The sequence below is a fragment of the Microcebus murinus genome, chromosome 22 (genome assembly GCF_040939455.1).
Source record: "Microcebus murinus isolate Inina chromosome 22, M.murinus_Inina_mat1.0, whole genome shotgun sequence".
NCBI classification, from domain to species: domain Eukaryota; kingdom Metazoa; phylum Chordata; class Mammalia; order Primates; family Cheirogaleidae; genus Microcebus; species Microcebus murinus.
In genome coordinates, this window is record NC_134125.1 from 4,970,130 (window position 1) to 4,989,517 (window position 19,388).

Consider the following 19,388-nt stretch of genomic DNA (forward strand, 5'->3'; position numbering starts at 1 on the left):
TTATCGACCCGCAGCCTCTGGGACACTGGCGGGGGAGAGGAAGGCGGCCTTACCGAGCCCTCCTCCAGCGCCCGGCGCAGCTCATGCAGATCCGCCTCAGGACACCAGACCTCGGCGATGAGGCACTTGTTAGTCACGTCGATGCTGCACATGTTCAGCATGTGGTAAATGGCTTTCATTTTCTTCACCTGGATGACGCGGGTGTAGACAGACTCCGCGGCTTTGCACAGCACTTGCCGTAAATAGTCCTCAGTCTTGTGGAGCACCTGGGTGGGAACACGCGGGGCTTTCAGCATGGCAGCATGCTTTGGTTTTGGTCCCCCTGGCACCCGACTTCCTTTAGGCGGATTTCTCTCCATTGACGGAGGATCATTCCAGGCACCTGTCTCTCCCTCCCCGCCCCCGGCACCACCTGGAGGTGGGTGGAAAGTCTAAGCTCAGCCAAACATATGCCCTCTTTGTGGAAGTCGCCTCCAGAGAACATGACCCCGCCGACACAGGAAGTGGTTAGATGTCATCGTTACTGTGGCAGCACGATGGCCCACCTGGGTCCAGAGAGCCCCCTGGGTTCCTACCCATTCTCAAGGTTGGCCCAGCCCATCAACCCTGTGAGCCACCAATGCCCATCCCGTCTCATCCTGCCAAGAAACCCCCTCTGCTTAAACGAGCCAGTCTACTCCGCGCCCCCACCACCGGACACTACACTGACAGGAGAAGGTCGAATGTCAATCATACGGGTAAAATAATGCCCACCATTGTACACAGGGACTTCCTGCCTTTTGTGATCAAGAACTGCAATCCAGCATATCAAAGAAAACCAGAGAATCCTTTTTAAAAGCCAGGTTACTACCCAGGCTGCTAAACCAAAACTTCCATGAGGAGGAGGGAAGGAAGTGACGCTGCAGTCTCACTGAAACATCTGGATTTGTCCACGTCCAAAATTACCCACATTAAAAAAGAAAATGGAGTTGCAAATGCCTTGCATCCCTCAGGTAAGGAGGCACTGGTATTGGCCCTACTCACAGTATACAGATCCTGGATCCGAGTGTTCAGCCCCTCCTGGATCTCCTCCCGCTCCTCGGCGGTGTGTGGGTAGGGGTACACGTGGCAGTGGTAACTGGAAGACAGAAGAGGACATGTCGTGTACCTGTCATCTCCCAGCAGCCATCTGGGAGAGAAAGGCACACACACGGGCACTCAGCAGACATCTGTTGAATGCAACAAACTGAACAAACTCGCTCCCAGATCCACATTCCACTCCTGCTCTCAACAATTCCTGGCAACTCACTCCCAAGTCCATCCTTCTGAAATCCATCAATATCCTTGGGCTGGGAATCATTAAACAGGTTTAAAACCACACACACACACACACACACACACACACACACACACACACACACGCGCCACCGTTTACTCTGGGGGCCACCCGCCGCCCAGACTGCACTGAGAAATGTCAAGCCACATCTCCCAAACTGTAGTCATTTCCATGTCACCTTAGTATGTCTTTAAGTTCTGACTTTGGAAAATTAAATACCTATTCTAGCCTGAGCCTAAGCAATAATTGTCTTTGAAATCATGGACTTGTTGAGCTGGGTACAGTTTTATAATCTACAGTAAAACAAACATCTATCAAAACAAAAGGTTTGACCAGGTGCTATGTCTCACACCCATAATCCCAGCACTTTGGGAAGCCCAGGCAGGAGGATTGCTTGAGCCCAAGAGATTGAGAGCAGCTTGGGCAAAATAGGGAAATCCCATCTCTACAAAAAATTTAAAAATTAACCAGGCACAGTGGTATGAGCCTGTAGTCCCAGCTACTCGGAGGCTGAGGCAGGAGGATCACCTGAGCCTAGGAGTTTGAGGTTGCAGTGAGCTAGGCTGATGCCACAGCAATCTAGCCTGGGCAACAAGACATTGCTTCAAATAAATAAATAATAAAATAAAATAAAAGGTTTAACCAGGTGACACCTAAAATTACTTTCTATACCACCAGTGATTGAGAACCAGAGTAAACAGAAAATACACAAACCCTACCACCGCCCTACAAGAAAGAAGACAATCTAAGACGTCACTGGTGTAAGAAAACAAAGAAGTACTCTTTTTGAGTTTTTTACTTTTGGGCTTTGCTTGGCTTGTCTGGCTGTTGCTCACATTCCCATCTACTGACAGGAATAAGTCACAGATTCTTGCTGTGATACTAGCCAACATTTACTGGCGGCTTCTGCTACACTGACGCCTTTTTTCTGCATCATCTCATTTAGTCCTAACAGCCCTAGGAGGGAGGAAGTGATCTCCCCTTTTATAGAAGAGGAAACCGAGGCTTGGTCCCTTCTCCAAGCTGGTCCAGTGAGGGAATAGCATCCAGCCAGGCCCATGAGCACCCACTCCTCGACACAAACCATGCCCTGCCTCGTGGCACCCAGGAGAAATGACACTCGTGTACTCAGTGATGACGGATGAGCCCAGGGAACGCCACCATGTTAAAATGTGATTCCTGGCCAGGCACCATGGCTCAAGCCTGTAATCCTAGCACTCTGGGAGGCCAAGGTGGGAGGATCGCCCAAGGTCAGGAGTTCGAAACCAGCCTGAGCAAGAGTGAGACCCTGTCTCTACTAAAAATAGAAAGTAATTGGCCAAATAAAAATATATATAAAAAATTAGCCGGGCATGGTGGTGCATGCCTATAATTCCAGCTATTCGGGAGGCTGAGGCAGGAGGATCCTTGAGCCCAGGAGTTTGAGGTTGCTACGAGCTAGGCTGATGCCACGGCACTGTAGCCTGGGCAACAAAATGAGACTATGTCTCAAAAAAAAAAAAAAAATGTGATTCCTTTTTCAATTGATCTGAAGCCTTGATCCCCAAAGAAAAAAAATCCCATCTGAGAATATCATTAACATAGTCTCTACTTTTAAATTATTTTAAGTAATGCACTGGCAAGAGAGATGACAAATTAAATGTTTAAGAAAGTATCACTGCAAGGGAATCATAACAAAACTAGCAGCCTTTGAACTCACCCTGTTTCTCTTTGACTACAGAAGGATATTAAAGGAAAATTAGAGGTTATTAAATACAAAAAAAATAAATGAAATGTTTCTTTTTCTTACCAATCACATATCTTCTTAACCTTGTGGCCAATCTGTTCTCCCCAAAAGGATATTAAAAACACATACCATTTTATGACTTCTCCCTACAAAGAATAAATAAGGATAAGTATTACTTCTGTGTATATAACTTCTAGAACTCTGGCAGCCCAAACACTGCCAAATAGTTTGTTCATTCATTCAATAAATACAGTCAATCCTCATCTGCAGACTCCATAATTGCTAAAATAACCCAGAAATTAATCCATGTGGCACTTTCACAGTCACATGCAGGGTGGCAAAAACTTTTAGGGACCCAATGCCCACGTTTCCTGGTAAGGTCCAACAAGGTGAAATTCTGCCTTTTCATCTCAGCTCCTAGACTACAGACACGGGTCCATTTAGTGCCATGTTTTTCACGTTTATGCTTTTTTCTGGTGATTTCACAGTTTAAAATGGTCCCTAAGCATAATGCTGACGTGTTGTCTGGTGTTCCTGAGCGCAAGAAGGCAGGGATGTGCCTAGGAAAACGTGTGTTCGAGAAGCCACTGCACTCTAGCCCCAGCAACAGAGCAAGACCCTGTCTCAAGAAAAAAGAATAGAAAACATGACAGGTGGATGGTTAACAAATAGCTTAACTGATGAGGTTTCCCAGCGTGACGGTTACTCAGGCTGAGCCTTATGAAAATTATTTCACAGCCAAATTCCTTGTGATGTGTCAAAACCACTATGGGATCTATATAAATCTTGCAGCCAAAATTCCTGAGGCTAACCTAGAAGAAAAATATGAACTCTTTTCTAAAATTCAAGAAGCCCAAGCTCTTTTTCTACCCTTAGTATATCAGTTCATCCTCATTTAGAATAACATAGCTGTTTTTACTATAAAGTCTAAAAACACACGGAGATTTAAAAAGATAACTATGGCTGTCTTTCCCCTGCCCCTCCGCTTTCCTTCCTGAACAGCTCAGCCCTAGAGCTGTGGGGGATATGTGTGGGGATGGGCACAGAGGACCACAGCTGTAAATGTAGGTGCGTAAGTGCATCCTAGCGCTATCTCTGAGAGAGCAGGGAACCATGACACCTCAGTAACAATGGGCACACTCAGAGACCACATCTTGGCTTTGAAATACCAAGATCTCCACTAAAAAGAACCAGCTTCTTGGAGAAATGGCGGATTCCAGAACTGTGTAAGGGGAATTACAAGATGAATCTGGACGTCCTATTGTACAACAAAGCAAGGAGTGCTCAAAAAATGATGGGAACATGTTAAAATGGATACAAAAGCCAGTTTGAATGGGCTCCAACTGGCCAAATCTAGCAGAATTTGAATATAAAAATAAGTAATATGGTAAGAGAATACAACCCACTGAATAAAACAGGAAATAAATGAATAAGCTGAAAATCTGAAGAAGGATGAGATAGTCACAGTTTCGAAGCACTTCTCCCAAAGTAGTTATTAATTACAAAGAAAAAAAGAGAGTAACTTCTCAGTAGAGAAACCTAAGGCTACTACTACCTTATTCAAGTGATCAAAGTGACCACTACCAGTAACGGGACAAATGACACCATGTGCCACCTGGAGGATGCAACGAGAAGAACGCAGCCTCGCTTCAGTGACATTCTTGCCAAAGACAGATGACCTGAATCTAATAGTGAGAAAACATCTGATAAACCCAAATTGAGGGGCGTTCTACAAAAAAACTGGTCTGTAATATTTTGAAATGTCAATTTTAAATGAAAGTCAGGGCGAGTCTGAGAAACTGTCCCAGAATGAAGAAGACCAAAGCGACGTGATAACTAACAATAATGTGCAATGCTAACACTAGATCCTTCGCTGTGACGGTATCATCACAACTGGAGAAACCTGAACAGGATCTGTGGCTCAAAACGTAGTAACGTATCGACATTCCTCTCCTGATTTTGAGGGTCATATTGTGGCGCTGTGGGAGAATGTCCTTGATTTTAGGAACTACACACAAATGTGTTAAAAAATATGAGGCATCGGGCTAACAACTTAATGGTCAGGAGAAAAACATCCTTTCCACTGTATCTCCAACTTTGCTGTTTGTCTGTCATTGTTAAAAGGTGACTGTGACATGTACTAACCGTTTCAGGGTCTTCGAGGGACTCATCCAGTTCTGCATAGGTCACAATGGTGTACCCTTTGCAGACTCTCCACAGCATTTTTTCAAATGCTTCAACTTTTCCTTGGTGAATTAAGCCAGACACAAATCTGTGAATAATAAAGCCAACCCGAGTCAATTGAAAGCAATGAACATTAGCAAATTGCATTAAAAGAATGATAAAGACTTCCATTTCAGGCAAAATGGTGAAAATGGAAAGCCCTCCAACTGCGAAACATCTCAAATGCTGCATAAAATAGTTTTGAGACACCCTTTTAAATGTATAGCTGAGCTTATAAGAAAGAGAAATTCCTGGAATCAAAAAGAAAACAGGGCCCCCTAGCTGTCCTGATTATCATACTAACCCAGTATCTTGAGGCCTAGAGTTTTTCACTAGCAGGAGAGAAAGAAGACTTGCACTGGGCCCAAAGAAGGTGCCAAGACAGAACTGAATCCCCCCCACACTGGGACTTCTTCACATCCGAAGGGCTATACCTGCAGTGATGGGTGGACCAGAAGAAAATCCACCCAGCAAAGGAGGCTACAAGTAAACTTATTTATTTCGGTTTGGGTTCTAGATGGACAGAAAAGTCTTCCCTAAGAATTTATAACCATAGGTTAAAATTCACTCAGGTTTAGGGCTTAAATTCACTTACTTGCATAGTCAAAAAACAAACCAACCACCAACAAATCCCAGGCTGCAAATGCAAATGATTCCAGGCTGGCAGAGCACTGCCAGGTACCTGACAAATGCAAACACAAATTCTCTCTGGAGGAACACATCCTCAGACCAACACTGCTGATTCCTTCAGATAAGGAACTCAAGAATGTAAGTTCATAATGATAAAAAAAAAAAATCAAAAATCACATGAAGAAGTTGCCATTAGTTCAAGTAAACAGAAGAAACAGCAGAAAGAAACCCTTAAAGTATAATTAATAAAAAAATTAACCAACTCAGTTTAACCCCTATGCTTCCACCAGACAGGACTTGATCTTCAGTGACCAACTATTTTAGGCTTATAGGAGTAACACTGAATGACATAATGTTGTTTCTTTCCAAATCATTATACCAAAAAAAGAAATGTCCATTGTATTTAGCTTAAAAGTCAACACAGTTGAGTAATTCAGCTCAACAAGTATAGGAGTACAGTGTTTTCTCAAACAAATATTCACTTCCTTTCATTCAATCACGAGCTTTAAAACACTCCGCATTCATCCACTCTACAGGAAGGGCAGTATGAAGTGTGACACCCAGTCCTTGTCACTTACCCCAGTTTTGCCCCCAGCCTCTGCATACAGCTGTAGTCCAACAAAGAATCATTCTCTAAGGGAGGGAATTCTTCATAAGTGGGTTCAAACTAGAAAGAGAAACATATAAAACCAGTGTGTCTCATTAAAAGTGACACTTTATTTCTCATGTCATATTTCCAAACAAGTTTATATAGAAAGAACATCGTATCTAACTACTTGGATCTGGGTGCAAAGGCCCTAAGGTAACTTCCACATACAACTCAGCTCTGATAAATAAAAAGATAATCTCCTATCCATTATCTGTAAGCCACTTAAAGACATTTACATAAAAGAATAGTTATAAGTTATCACCTTCATCCAAGATAGAATAACTTTATCAGAGGTCAACTACTATATTGAGTGAAACTAATTTCAGAAGGGATGCACTTCTGTCTACACTCAGCTCAGTGAAGCACTACTACACAGACTATACTTTGTTCTTTTTTTTTTTTTTGAGACAGAGTCTCACTCTGTAGCCCGGCTAGAGTACCGTGGCACCGGCCTAGCTCACAGCAACCTCAAACTCCTGGGCTCAAGCAATCCTTCTGCCTCAGCCTCCCGAGCAACTGGGACTACAGGCATGCACCACCATGCCCGGCTAATTTTTTTATGTATTTTTAGTTGCCCAAATAATTTCTTTCTATTTTTAGTGGAGATGGGGTCTCGCTCTTGCTCAGGCTGGTCTTGAACTCCTGAGCTCAAAGGATGCACCCACCTCGGCCTCCCAGAGTGCTAGGATTACAGGCATGAGCTACCGCGCCCCTGGCCTATTCTTTATTTTTATATAGATTATTTTTACATCCTTTATTCAGCAATTTGGAGAAACCAAATTTTAGAGCTCAACTTCCACTGTTCAATTTTTCTTGATCATAAAAATAGGCCGGGCACGGTCTGCCTCACAGGGTGGGCAATACCTCGACGTTGCGTTTCACGAAGGTTTTTGTCACTCTCAGCATGTGCGTGTACTCAATCAGTTCCAGCAAGTTCTTCCTCAGTTTCTCCTTGTTCTTGGTGACTTCCCTCAGTTCAACCTCAAGCTTCTGTAACTGCTCCTAAAACAAAATAGCAGTTAGTTAAAAGTAGGACTTAGTTCCAAGTGTGATTCTAACAACCTTTTTGTAGTACACCAAAACCAGTTGGAGCTTTTAAAAATCCAGAATTTATGTTAGTTGGACGGGGGTATGAAAACATGCAAAGATGTTGAAGGTCCATCGTTTATCACTTCATATTAATTCAAGTAATTTCTGTGACATTCACACCACATATGATATAAAACATTCAGGGGCTATGATGACTCCAATGACCTGAAGACTGGCCCTTTTCTCTAATCGCAGGTCCTGTCATTTCTTTTGGTTTCCGCTGCCTGCTTATCTACTATCAAACATCAAAGCATCTTCCTCTTCAAGTCTACATTTCCTCTTATTTGCAACACAGAAAATGGTCAGATAATCTTTTCCAACATATTTTTCTAGTCTCTAGCTTATGCACTTGCTCTTATATAACTGAGCATAAAATTTCTTGAGAATAAATCTTCTTCAATAATTAGTTACATACTAAGCATTCTTAACAAACTTAAGTATTAAAACAATAGAAGCAGAAATCTGTAAAACAAATCGAGTCGGTGAGAACTTGTATTCAAACAAATCACTTAACTTGCTACATTCATTACTTCTGTTTTGCCGTATAAAAACTATAAAGAGTGATCATTATGTTTATAATTATATCATAGCGACCAACCAAACAGGCCAAACCAGATGACTGCTTCCTACTCATCTGACTGTATGATTCTCCCTGGAGTCTACTCATACAGCAAATGTTACACGACTTCCCCGTGGATAAACAGAGCAGTCAGCAATGGGAATGGCCTCAGTTACACAGCAGCAATTGTTTTAGAAGAGTTATAAAGAGCTCTCGCCTATTTCCCAGGGTGATGAACTAAAAAATGATCAGACTGAAGCCTCAATGGATAATCCATGGGGGTGGGGGGTACTAATCAACACCACGAGCTGGTGTGCTCACAGAGAGACGGCTGTATCCCCAGCACACGAGCCCGTGATCGCAGGGTGAAAGAGTTCTGCTTGCCGCCCACCTGGAATAACCTAGCGACTTCACACCACCTTCTATGGATCAGAGAGGGGCAGGCAGGGCGAATTTAGGAGGACTGTGAAGGCACAGGATGGAAGCCTCAGTGACTTGCAGGAGAGAAATGCTAAGGCCTGGGTAATCCCAGAATGAACTTTCCAAAACATTAAAAGCCCATGGGCCAAATTTGATGGCTAATTCTCACTAGCTGCTGTTCACCACCACCTGGAAAGGAAGTGCATGTCTTACATTGTAAGAGAAAATTGAATTATCATTAAAATTTATCACAGATAATCTACTACTGAGGGTTAACCATAATTCTGTTCTTTAATTTTTATCCCATGGATTCAAGAAAACAGAAAAGCATTAGACAATATAAATAAGATAGCCCCTGAGATCAATGGCTTCAAGCACCTTCTTCAGAAGCAAGTTACCTGCATTTCTAGAACCTGTTTAAGAGGCGGTGCAGGAGGACTGGTCTCTCCCTCAGGAAGGGGAATATCAGCTCTGTTAATTTCCTGCACTAAATAAACTGTGAAAATAAAAGTTAAACAAATTAGATATAAAAATTTACTGTGACACATATCAGTCAAAACATTTTAAATCCCTACCTGTCCTGTCTGAATGCACAAAATTCTTTCTTGTTCCAATGCACTTACAGGTCCCTTTTGGCAAACTTGTTTCCAAAGATCTACAAAAGAATGCTGCCTGGAGATACTGGCATGCAGTGACAAAATAAACAAGCTAGAGACACACTTTCTGAAATCCCCCCCCCCCATTTTTTTCATTTCTAAAATTTTAGTTAAAGAACTTCTACATCACAACTGCCTCTGTATCTGTAGAATGAAGCAGAGGTCAGGGGCACACTTGGAAGTGCAGAAATAACCCAAGTGATAGACGTACAATAGTCCCCACAAGATCCGGCAACTTGACTTTCTCTGCAGACGCTCTTAGGAAGAGGTGGGTGTCCATTAAGAAAATCACAATTCTTCCAGCATGAGCACCCAGAGTGGAAGCCAGGCTCCCTGCAACTCCCCAGCTGGCCGGATGCTGTAACTTAGGACAACTGCTCACACTGCTTCACTACTTAAGATAAAGACTATATTCACAAAATCAATAGTACAAACCAAAATGACTCGCTTTCTTTAATTTATATTTTCAATTCCATGAAACAACCTTTTCTTTAGGATAAAAGTCACAATACCTGGTGGTCATTATCAGACATAATATATCAGAAAAGAGTTACTATTTTTAAGAGGGAGAGGGGGAGGAAGGGGAGGAAAAAAGAAGGGAAGGAAAAGAAAAAGAAAAGCAACTGTCTTACGAACAAGATAGCAAAGGAAGCACTGGGTTTAAGAGGTTTCTAGAAATGGATGCAAACTGTTTTAACCAATTTGTACCTAAAGTTATTCTCTATCTTTTTTTTTAAGAGAAAAAGTCTCATTACATGGCCCGGACTAGTCTTGAACTCCTGGGCTCAAGCCTACCTCAGCCTCCCAAGCAGCTGGGATTACAGGTGCTCACCCCCATGCCCACCTTACACCTAAATTTACTTGAGAGTTCCTGGTGTATTGTTTCAAGTCTGCATTCTTTTTGAAGCAATTTAAACTACAGGAAGTCCTGGACGTGTCTACTGTGCTATCACTTTTGCCCTGCCTTTAAAAACCTCATTCCAAGTACACGATCTATCCAATGACTCACACAGATTGCAAACACAGGCATGTCTCAAGCCACACAAATAACTAGGACCTCAAGCAATATGAACAGGAACAGATTTCAGATGACTAGAAGTTTCTGTTAATTTTAAAAATCCTCAATTTAAAAATCCATAATAATGATCAGCTATTAGAAATCATTCCAAGTAACAGTCTTCCTCCCCATCGTTTCACCTTATAAGAACAAATTTTGAACTTCAGTTTGTCTGTCATTTTCCCTTTCATTTCAGTCAGAACTTCAAGGCTTGACTTGATAATAACTAAACTTAAAGATTTCAGAAATAAAGGAAGTAGCCTTGAGCTACTGAGTTTTAATGGTTAACCATCAGAGAGCACCGAGCTTACATGTTGGCAAAAGGAAGGCCTGAGAAAAAGGAAATTATTATTGATCAATCTATCTGCCATTTCCTGCTTCCCTTGTCCCTTGATATAATTTTAAATTAAGTAATATATTAACATGTATGGAACATTTTTAAGTTATAATAAACTACAAGGGACTGCTTTAAAAAAAAAAAACCATGGCACATTAATACAATAAAATATTATACGGGCATTAAAAACAGTAATGGGGCCGGGCGCTGTGGCTCACGCCTGTAATCCTAGCTCTTGGGAGGCCGAGGCGGGCGGATTGCTCAAGGTCAGGAGTTCAAAACCAGCCTGAGCAAGAGCAAGACCCCGTCTCTACTATAAATAGAAAGAAATTAATTGGCCAACTGATATATATATATAAAATTAGCCGGGCATGGTGGCGCATGCCTGTAGTCCCAGCTACTCGGGAGGCTGAGGCAGAAGGATCACTCAAGCCCAGGAGTTTGAGGTTGCTGTGAGCTAGGCTGACGCCACGGCACTCACTCTAGCCTGGACAACAAAGCGAGACTCTGTCTCAAAAAAAAAAAAAAACAGTAATGGGCCAGGTTCTGTGGCTCACACCCGCTATCCCAGTACCTTGGGAGTCTGAGGCGGGAAGATCGCTTAAGGCCAGGCAGGAGTTCAGGACAAGCCAGAGCAACATAGTGAGATCCTGTCGCTACAGGAAACTTTAAAAAAAAATTATTCAGGCATGGTGGCTGAAAAAAAAATTATTCAGCTCTAGTCCCAGCTTCTCAGGAGGCTGAGGCAGGAAGATCACTTGAGCCCAGTAGTTTGAGGCTACAGTGAGGTATGATTGCACCACTGCACTCCAGCCTGGGTGACAGCATAAGTAAGTAAGTAAGTAAGTAAGTAAGTAAGTAAATAAGTAAGTAAATAAATAAATAAATAAATAAATATTAAGTTATTAAAATGGAAAATAAACTTACCCAATATCCGCTCTAGTTCTTCACACCTCTTCACCTCACCGACAAATTTTCTTTGGAAAGAACTTATATTCTGGTTGAGCTGAAAAGAGGATGAAAAATTGGCTTTAAATTTCTAAAATTTTTAAATATTTTTTATTTAAAAAATAAATTTGGCTGGGTGTGATAGCTCACGCCTGTAATCCTACCACTCTGGGAGGCCAAGGCGGGAAGACTGCTTGAGCTCAAGAGTGCAAGACCAGCCTGAGCAAGAGCGAGACTCTGACTTTACTAAAAAGAAAAATTAGCCAAGCGTGGTGGCCTGAGCCTGTAGTCCCAGCTACTTGGGAGGCTGACCATAATTTTTATCCATCTTTATTGAGGCATATCATACAATTCACCCACTCAAGTACACAATTTATTTATTTTTTAGAGATGAGGTCTCACTCTGTACCCCAAGCTGGAGTGCAGTGACTCGATCATAGCTCACTGGGACTATAGGCAGGTGCCACTACACCCAGCTAATATTTTGGACTTCTTTAGAGACAGAGTCTAGATATGTTGCCCAGGCTGGTCTCGAACTCCTGGGCTCAAGTGATCCTCCTGCCTCAGACTCCAGAGTTGTTGGGATTACAGTCGTGAGCCACAGTGCCTGGCTCAAGTATACAATTTAATGATTTTTAGAAAGTTTATCAAGTCATGCAACCATCACCAAATCCAGTTTTAGAATATTCCATCCCCCCAGAAAAGATTTCTTATGCTCATTTTAGGTAACCCTCATTCCTGCCTACGGCCCCACTCATGTACTTTCTCTCGATTTGCCTTTTCTGGAGATTCCATATAAAGAACCCTACACTATGTGGCCTCTTGTGTCTGGCTTCTTGCCTTTGGTATAATGTTTCCAAATGTCACCCATGTGGTTTCTTGTATCAGGAGTTCCTTTTTATTGCTGAGTAGTATTCCATTGGAGGGATATAGAGTATAATTTATTTAACCAATTTTCTGTTGTTGGATTTGGGGGTTATCATTTTTCTTCTTTCTCTGAGGTTGATGTTCTTATAGATATATTTTTGTCTGTATCTGTACTTTTTCCCTAAGGGAATCTAGGGCAATAGAGTGAGATTCTGTCTCAAAAATAAATAAATAAATAAATTTTTTAAAAGGCAGAAAACACTAAAAAATCATAAAAATATATTTAATAAAATTAGGAAATTAGTCACAATTTGTGTGAAAAGCAGATTAAGATATTTTCAATGTGTCTAACAAGTTCCCAGATGATGAAAATAAAGGAAAAAAAATATTTTCAATGTGATTCCAATTATACAAAAACACACATATATGCACGTTTTACGATATTATCAGAAAAATGTTCAATATTAATCAAAAAGTTAAAATGTTTATTTCTAGGTATAGAATTTCCCACAGGGCAATATATTACCTGTACAATTTAAAAAATTTACAGTAATCATTCATGTTGAAAGCCATTCAGGATAAGAAGTTTATCTTTTATTCCACCCAGCATTGGTACTGGGCACTCTTAAAAAACAGTTAAGACACAACTTGATATGAAACTGCTCAACCTGAGAAGTGTCTACACCAAATGGCTCAGTTCCTGTTCAGTTTTTCAATTTTTTTTTTAAGAATTAAGCAGAGGCCAGGCGTGGTGGTTCACAACTGTAATCCTAGCACTCTGGGAGGCCAAGGCAGGTGGATTGCTCAAGGTCAGGAGTTCAAAACCAGCCTGAGCAAGAGTGAGACCCCCGTCTCTACTATAAATAGAAAGAAATTAATTGGCCAATTAATATATAGAGAAAAAAATTAGCTGGGCATGGTGGCGCATGCCTGTAGTCCCAGCTACTAGGGAGGCTGAGGCAGCAGGATTGCTTGAACTCAGGAGTTTGAGGCTGCTGTGAGCTAGGCTGACGCCACGGCACTCACTCTAGCCTGAGCAACAAAGCGAGACTCTGTCTCAAAAAAAAAAAAAAAAGAGTATTAAGCAGAAAAAAAACGATAAAAATTTAAATTTCACTTGTTTGTCACCTCATCTATTTCTAGAAGTCATACTACTCTAAAGTAACCACTTCTAATCTCCTAATGATTCAGACACGATCTAGTTCCATAGAACTGAGAACTTGGAAACAAAGCTCTGCGTCAAATCCTGTCAACCGTGGACACTACTTCTCAATTTCAATTTTGTTTCCTTCAGTATCAAACACTACTTAACTTTAACTGCACAACAATGGTTCTATAAATAGTAGACTCTTTATAAGGAGGTAAATTTCAGCAGCAATTTTGCTACAAATATAAATGAATTTGACATACCACCATCACTAGGCTTATATACTTTAACTGGTTTGGGGTTTTTTTTTTTTCTGTTGCATGGTTCCTTTTATAAAATTTAGGTTTTGCTTTCTTTTTAGGGTAGCAAAGACACCCTAGATCAAGGCTAATGGTATAAAGTACATTTTAAGGCAGATTCATTTTAAGACTTGTTTAACCTAGAAAAACGTGGACAGAGGAAACCTGGTGCTGTTTGCAATGATATTCACACCTCTCATTCTCCCACTTCAGCTAAAGGACTACACAGGAAACCTGTTCTTAGTCTGAGAACTGTTACAAAAGTGAGAGGACCTTTCCTGCACTGAGTTCTAATGGTTAGCTGAATGACCTTTCTTTTCCAAGTCTTCTCACTGGCTGTCACCACTGGCTGCCCCTTTTCCCTGGCAAAGATTACTAAAACAAAAGCCCTAATGAACCAGAAAAGACCAATGTCTGCAAAGTCAGTAAGTAACTCCAGAAAACAGCAGAAGCATCAGATGTGACAATGTTTTCTGCACTAGCACCTAGGATGCTGACAGAAAGTCTTAGTTTTATTTTCCTTCTGGAAAAAAATGGACAGCACTTTATTTTTTTTCACTGGCTTTTAGTTAGAAAGGATCCTAAGTATACTCTACAACCTAATGTAATGGCACTTAATGAAACTTGAATCTCTGTGGTGATTAGAGCATTGGCTCAAATCTGCGACTGAAGTGTGATAAGTATCTTGGCTTGAGTACCAACAGAATGGAACAAATACACCTGTACAAAGAAAGGAGCCTGTTTCACTTGCGTCTGTTGCCCATGTCTTTTGGGTGCTCCTCAGGGGTCCACGCAGTGCCTGCCTGTTGAGTGGGTGCCATAGGCTGAAACCCAAGCAGCTCCAGGAACCAGGAAGGGCGCTGCACCTGACCTGTACCTGTTTCTCCACAACTTTGCAGGCGCCTCATGGGGCCAACCCAAACATCCCGGATGTCATATCTGGGCTAGGGCTGTTCCCTTTTGGAATTAAGGATCCCTCAGAAAGATAAGGGGGAACAGCCAAGAAATGAAAGTGGTGGCCAGGAAATAAAATGTTAGCCTGAGTAAATTTCCATTCAATAAATATTAGGTCCTGCTTAATAGTCTCCCATTTACACCCTGTTCTTTTCCTTCAGAGCACTTATCTCAACTCAAAATCAGTGTTAGGCCGGGCGCTGTGGCTCACGCCTGTAATCCTAGCTCTTGGGAGGCCGAGGCGGGCGGATTGCTCAAGGTCAGGAGTTCAAAACCAGCCTGAGCAAGAGCGAGACCCCGTCTCTAAGTAGAAAAAATTAATTGGCCAACTAATATATATATATATAAAAAATTAGCCGGGCATGGTGGCGCATGCCTGTAGTCCCAGCTACCCGGGAGGCTGAGGCAGAAGGATCGCTCGAGCCCAGGAGTTTGAGGTTGCTGTGAGCTAGGCCGCCACGGCACTCACTCTAGCCTGGGCAACAAAGCGAGACTCTGTCTCAAAAAAAATCAGTGTTTACTATGTCTCCTCCCAGACTGTGAGCTCCAGGAACACAGGGACTTGTCCTCGCTCACCACTGAGTCCCCATGCACCAAAAACAATGCCTGAACATAGCAGGCACTCAATAAAACCTTGTTCATTCATTCGACAAATGCCTATTTAATGCCAAGAAATGCCAGGCACGGTGATAAGTCCAGGGGAATCAGGAGTGAACAAGTCAGGCAAGGTCCTCGCCCTGCAAGGTTGACAGTCCATGGTGGAGACAAACAATAAACAAGTAAATGGATACAGACCCGAATGTTTCTTAACACATGTTGGGGAGACAGCTCCCGTTCAACAAATAATGACTGTGCTTCTAGTCCTTACACGATGGTATGTCCATCATTACACACCAGTGAAGAAAACTGATGAAAACACCTCTCCTCAAGGAGTTTACCCCCAGCTCACTCCCAGTTCAGCTTCTGTCTATGCTCTTCCTGTTCCCTCCACCACGGACCCTCTTTCCCCAGATCTTCCCAAAGCCAGCACCTTCCCACGCGGGTCTCGGCCGAAATGTCACCTCCTCAGAGAGGCTTTCCTTGACCACCACTTCAAAAGCACCTCCCACCAAATCACCATCATACCACACCGCTTTATTTTCTTTACAGCAAACATTTTCTGGTTTACGTATTTATCTGCTTAATGTCCTCCCCCCAGCCCCGTAAGGATTCCAAAAGGACAACGAAAGGCCTTTATCGGATCTGTCCTCTCAGGCATTTGATGCGCACCACCCCAAGCTGATGACCACCACACACAGGCGATCCCAACTAGCCCGGGCAGGGCTGCCGCGGACCAGACGTCCGGCGACCCAGGGCCAGCCCCCCGCTGGACGGAAGCTCGGTCCGGTAAGCTGAGGCCTCGGCTTCTCCGCCTGGGAAACGGGGGCAGGGGCGCACCCCTCCCCGGGCGCTCGCGGCGGGAAGGCCCGAGCGCCGGCGGGACGTGAGAGCGGCCGGCGGGCGGGCAGGTGCGGCCCGCGTCTCCCGGGAGACACTCACGTCTCGGAACTGGACCAGGCCCTTCTCGCCCAGGGCGCTGAGGCACTCGTAGGCTGTGCCCGACTGCAGGAAGAGCTGCGCCAGGCACATGGTCTCGCTCCGGAACAGCGACCCCATGGCGGGCCGGCCCGCGCCGCGGAGGGGCTCGACGGGAGCGGCGCGCCGAGCCGCGCGGGCCCGCGCAGTCAGCCGGGGCGGCCCAGGCCTCGGGCTCCTCCAGCGGCCTGACCGCGGCCCCGCACCATGGGGAGCCGAGCTGCAGCGGCTGTCCGGGGTCCTGCCACCTCGGCCGCCGCCGCCCGGACCGCAGCTGCCGCCAGCGAAGCCCCGCCCCCGAGCTGCGGCCGGTTCCGGTTCCGCCCCCGCGCCCCGCCCCCTGCCGGCCGACCAATGGATGCGCGGGATTGCGGCATCGTGCCGCGGCGGCCGGGCCAACCGGCGCAAACCCGGCGGACAGGGCTGCCGCGGCCAGTGCTCAGCCGGAGCCCGCGGGGAAAGCCGCTCGCTGGGCTTGCTGCAGCTGTTGAAGAGGCGCCTTCCCTAGTCCACAAGCCGAGGAGTTCACTCGTTGCAGGTGCACAGTTGCGTGATTCTCAGTGAAGTTACAGAGTGGGCAGCCATCACCACGACCCCATTTCCAACATTCCCCATCGACCCCAGAAAGAGTCCCCCTGCACGGATGCAGTCTTCCCTTCCCACCGACCTGGCGACCGCCGAACGACATTGTCTCGACAGTCGCCACCTGCAGACACGTCCCGTCGACGGCCTGCCCAGCACCTGGTGCGCAACTGGCGTACACCTGGCGTCTGCCCGGAGCACCTTCCCCGGCCTACCTCCCCAAGCCGGCTCCTTCGGGTCTCCCTAGAGAGGCTGCCCGACCTCCCTACCCACCGATTTCTTTCCTTCACAGCACCTGCCACCATCTGAAACCTGGTCTGGGTGCTTAGTGCCGGCCTTCCCACTAGAATGTAAGCTCTGCCAGAGCAGGGACATGGTCTCCGGCACTGTGGGCCCCCAGGGCCCTGCACGTAGCATGCCACTCAGTACGAGTTCTTGAATGCATACATGACTTTATACACTTAGAAAGTTAAAACCATATGGTAGGCACCCCAGATTCCATTCTCCTGCCAAAGTGAGTTTTTCCCTCTCTTAAGTACAAAAGGCATTCTAACAAAGCCCACAAATACAGGCTAAATTACCTGTCACTTGGAAATTTTAAGTTAATTTTCCATAAATATCTTAAATCCAAAGCTAGTTACATTAACTGCCATTGAAAGACTTTCTGAATGACTGCAGTTAATCAGTGGGTATTTCCTTTTCTTTGACAAAAGACAACTTCCATCTCTTTCTATAGGATATAATAGCTTCAACCTACAGAGACCCAAATCAGAGAAAGAAATGTAGAAGAGGGAGGACGCCAGTGTTTCCTCCGATGAAACACAGAGTGCTACTTGAAAGGGAAAAAAAATCTGTTGTTACATGTTTAATATTTATTAGGAAAGATACAACATTTATGACACATGGTGTCATAAATATTATTGGTTGGTATAATTGGTATTATTGGTACTTTTATTTAAAGAAAAGTTTAAACAACAGTATAGGTGATGCTAAGATACAGTAAGAATTGTGAAGGTGAGGCCAGACGTGGTGGCTCATACCTGTAATCCCAGCACTTTGGGAGGTGAAGGTGGGAGGATTCCTTGAGGCCAGGAGTTCAGGACCAGCCTGAGCAACACAGTGAGACCCTGTCTCTACAAAAAAAAAGAAGAAGAATTTTAAATAATAAGAAAGAATTATGCTGGCCGTGGTGGCTCACGCCTGTAATCCTAGCACTCTGGGAGGCCGAGGCGGGCGGATTGCTTGAGGTCAGGAGTTCAAAACCACCCTGAGCGAGACCTCGTCTCTACTAAAAATAGAAAGAAATTAATTGACCAACTAAAAACATATAGAGAAAAAATTAGCCGGGCATGGTGGCGCATGCCTGTAGTCCCAGCTACTTGGGAGGCTGAAGCAGCAGGATCGCTTGAACCCAGGAGATTGAGGTTGCTGTGAGCTAGGCTGACGCCACGGCACTCACTCTAGCCTGGGCAACAAAGTAAAACTCTGTCTAAAAAAAAAAAAAAGAAAGAATTATGAAGGTGAATTCAAATGACTGCAGTTTGGACAAAAATTGACCCACACCCCAACCCCTCAGTTCAGAATTGACCCAGACTCCTAAATCAGCCCTACCTTGGGGTTGGGAGGAGGCCCACCACTATCTAACAGAACAGATGCTGAAAACTGAGCAGGAAACTAGGGTTTCTATCTAGTAGACAGTTATGACCTGTGCCTGATTGGTTTATCCCCCTATTTAAAAGTGGACTTAAGAGTGGAAGGAAGATTTGAAGCCTCCTGGACAAGAACTCTGCAGTAAAGATGCAACAACACATCTTATGTGGTGCTGTGACATCGGGCACTAAATTCAGGGTCTGCCTATGTTAAATGCAGTCTTGGCATATGTTTTCAGAGGCTACATGTGCCCCTGGCTTTGATGTACCTTCCTCCCTATATTATTTTCCCTCTCCCAATCCTCACCTCTTTCCTTATCAATTATTGTGTGCTTTTGTGCTGTATGCATTCTTAAGGCTTTATGCATTTCTTAATCCTTTCTTGAATTACAGGAAACTAATCAATCAACCCAAATATATACAAAATTAAAGATTGGCTCTTTCTGGTATAAATAAAACTCCTATGATTTTAGTAATTTGTGAGAAGCTAAAATTTTTTACATTTATTTACCTAGTTGATCCTCTCATGCATTTTACTCAATCCAGTACAGTGATAAGAATGTTCACTCTAAAAAAACAAAACAAGAAAAAAAAAGTGTTCGTTATGCATTGTTTTACAGATCTGGATAGCTACATATATGAATTAAACTCAGACCACTTAATAAAAATTGTCTACAAAAATAAAAATTTTCAGCAGGGCATGGTG

The 19,388-nt window shown here is 43.8% G+C and overlaps 1 protein-coding gene across 1 annotated transcript in view; it reads right to left on the reverse strand.

Annotated features, from left to right (window-relative positions):
* Positions 1-16,764, reverse strand: part of ATP6V0A2 (ATPase H+ transporting V0 subunit a2) — a 34,753-nt gene extending 17,989 nt beyond the window's left edge. Inside the window, exons 1-9 of the mRNA XM_012782165.3 lie at positions 16,416-16,764; positions 11,589-11,667; positions 9,010-9,107; positions 7,408-7,545; positions 6,473-6,561; positions 5,187-5,313; positions 3,105-3,187; positions 1,024-1,117; positions 54-266 (exon numbers count right to left, since the gene is read on the reverse strand). Coding sequence (XP_012637619.2) covers positions 54-266; positions 1,024-1,117; positions 3,105-3,187; positions 5,187-5,313; positions 6,473-6,561; positions 7,408-7,545; positions 9,010-9,107; positions 11,589-11,667; positions 16,416-16,532 — 1,038 coding nt within the window. The 5' untranslated portion in view covers positions 16,533-16,764. The remainder of the gene's footprint in view (positions 1-53; positions 267-1,023; positions 1,118-3,104; positions 3,188-5,186; positions 5,314-6,472; positions 6,562-7,407; positions 7,546-9,009; positions 9,108-11,588; positions 11,668-16,415) is intronic.
* Between the last annotated feature and the right edge of the window lie 2,624 nt (positions 16,765-19,388).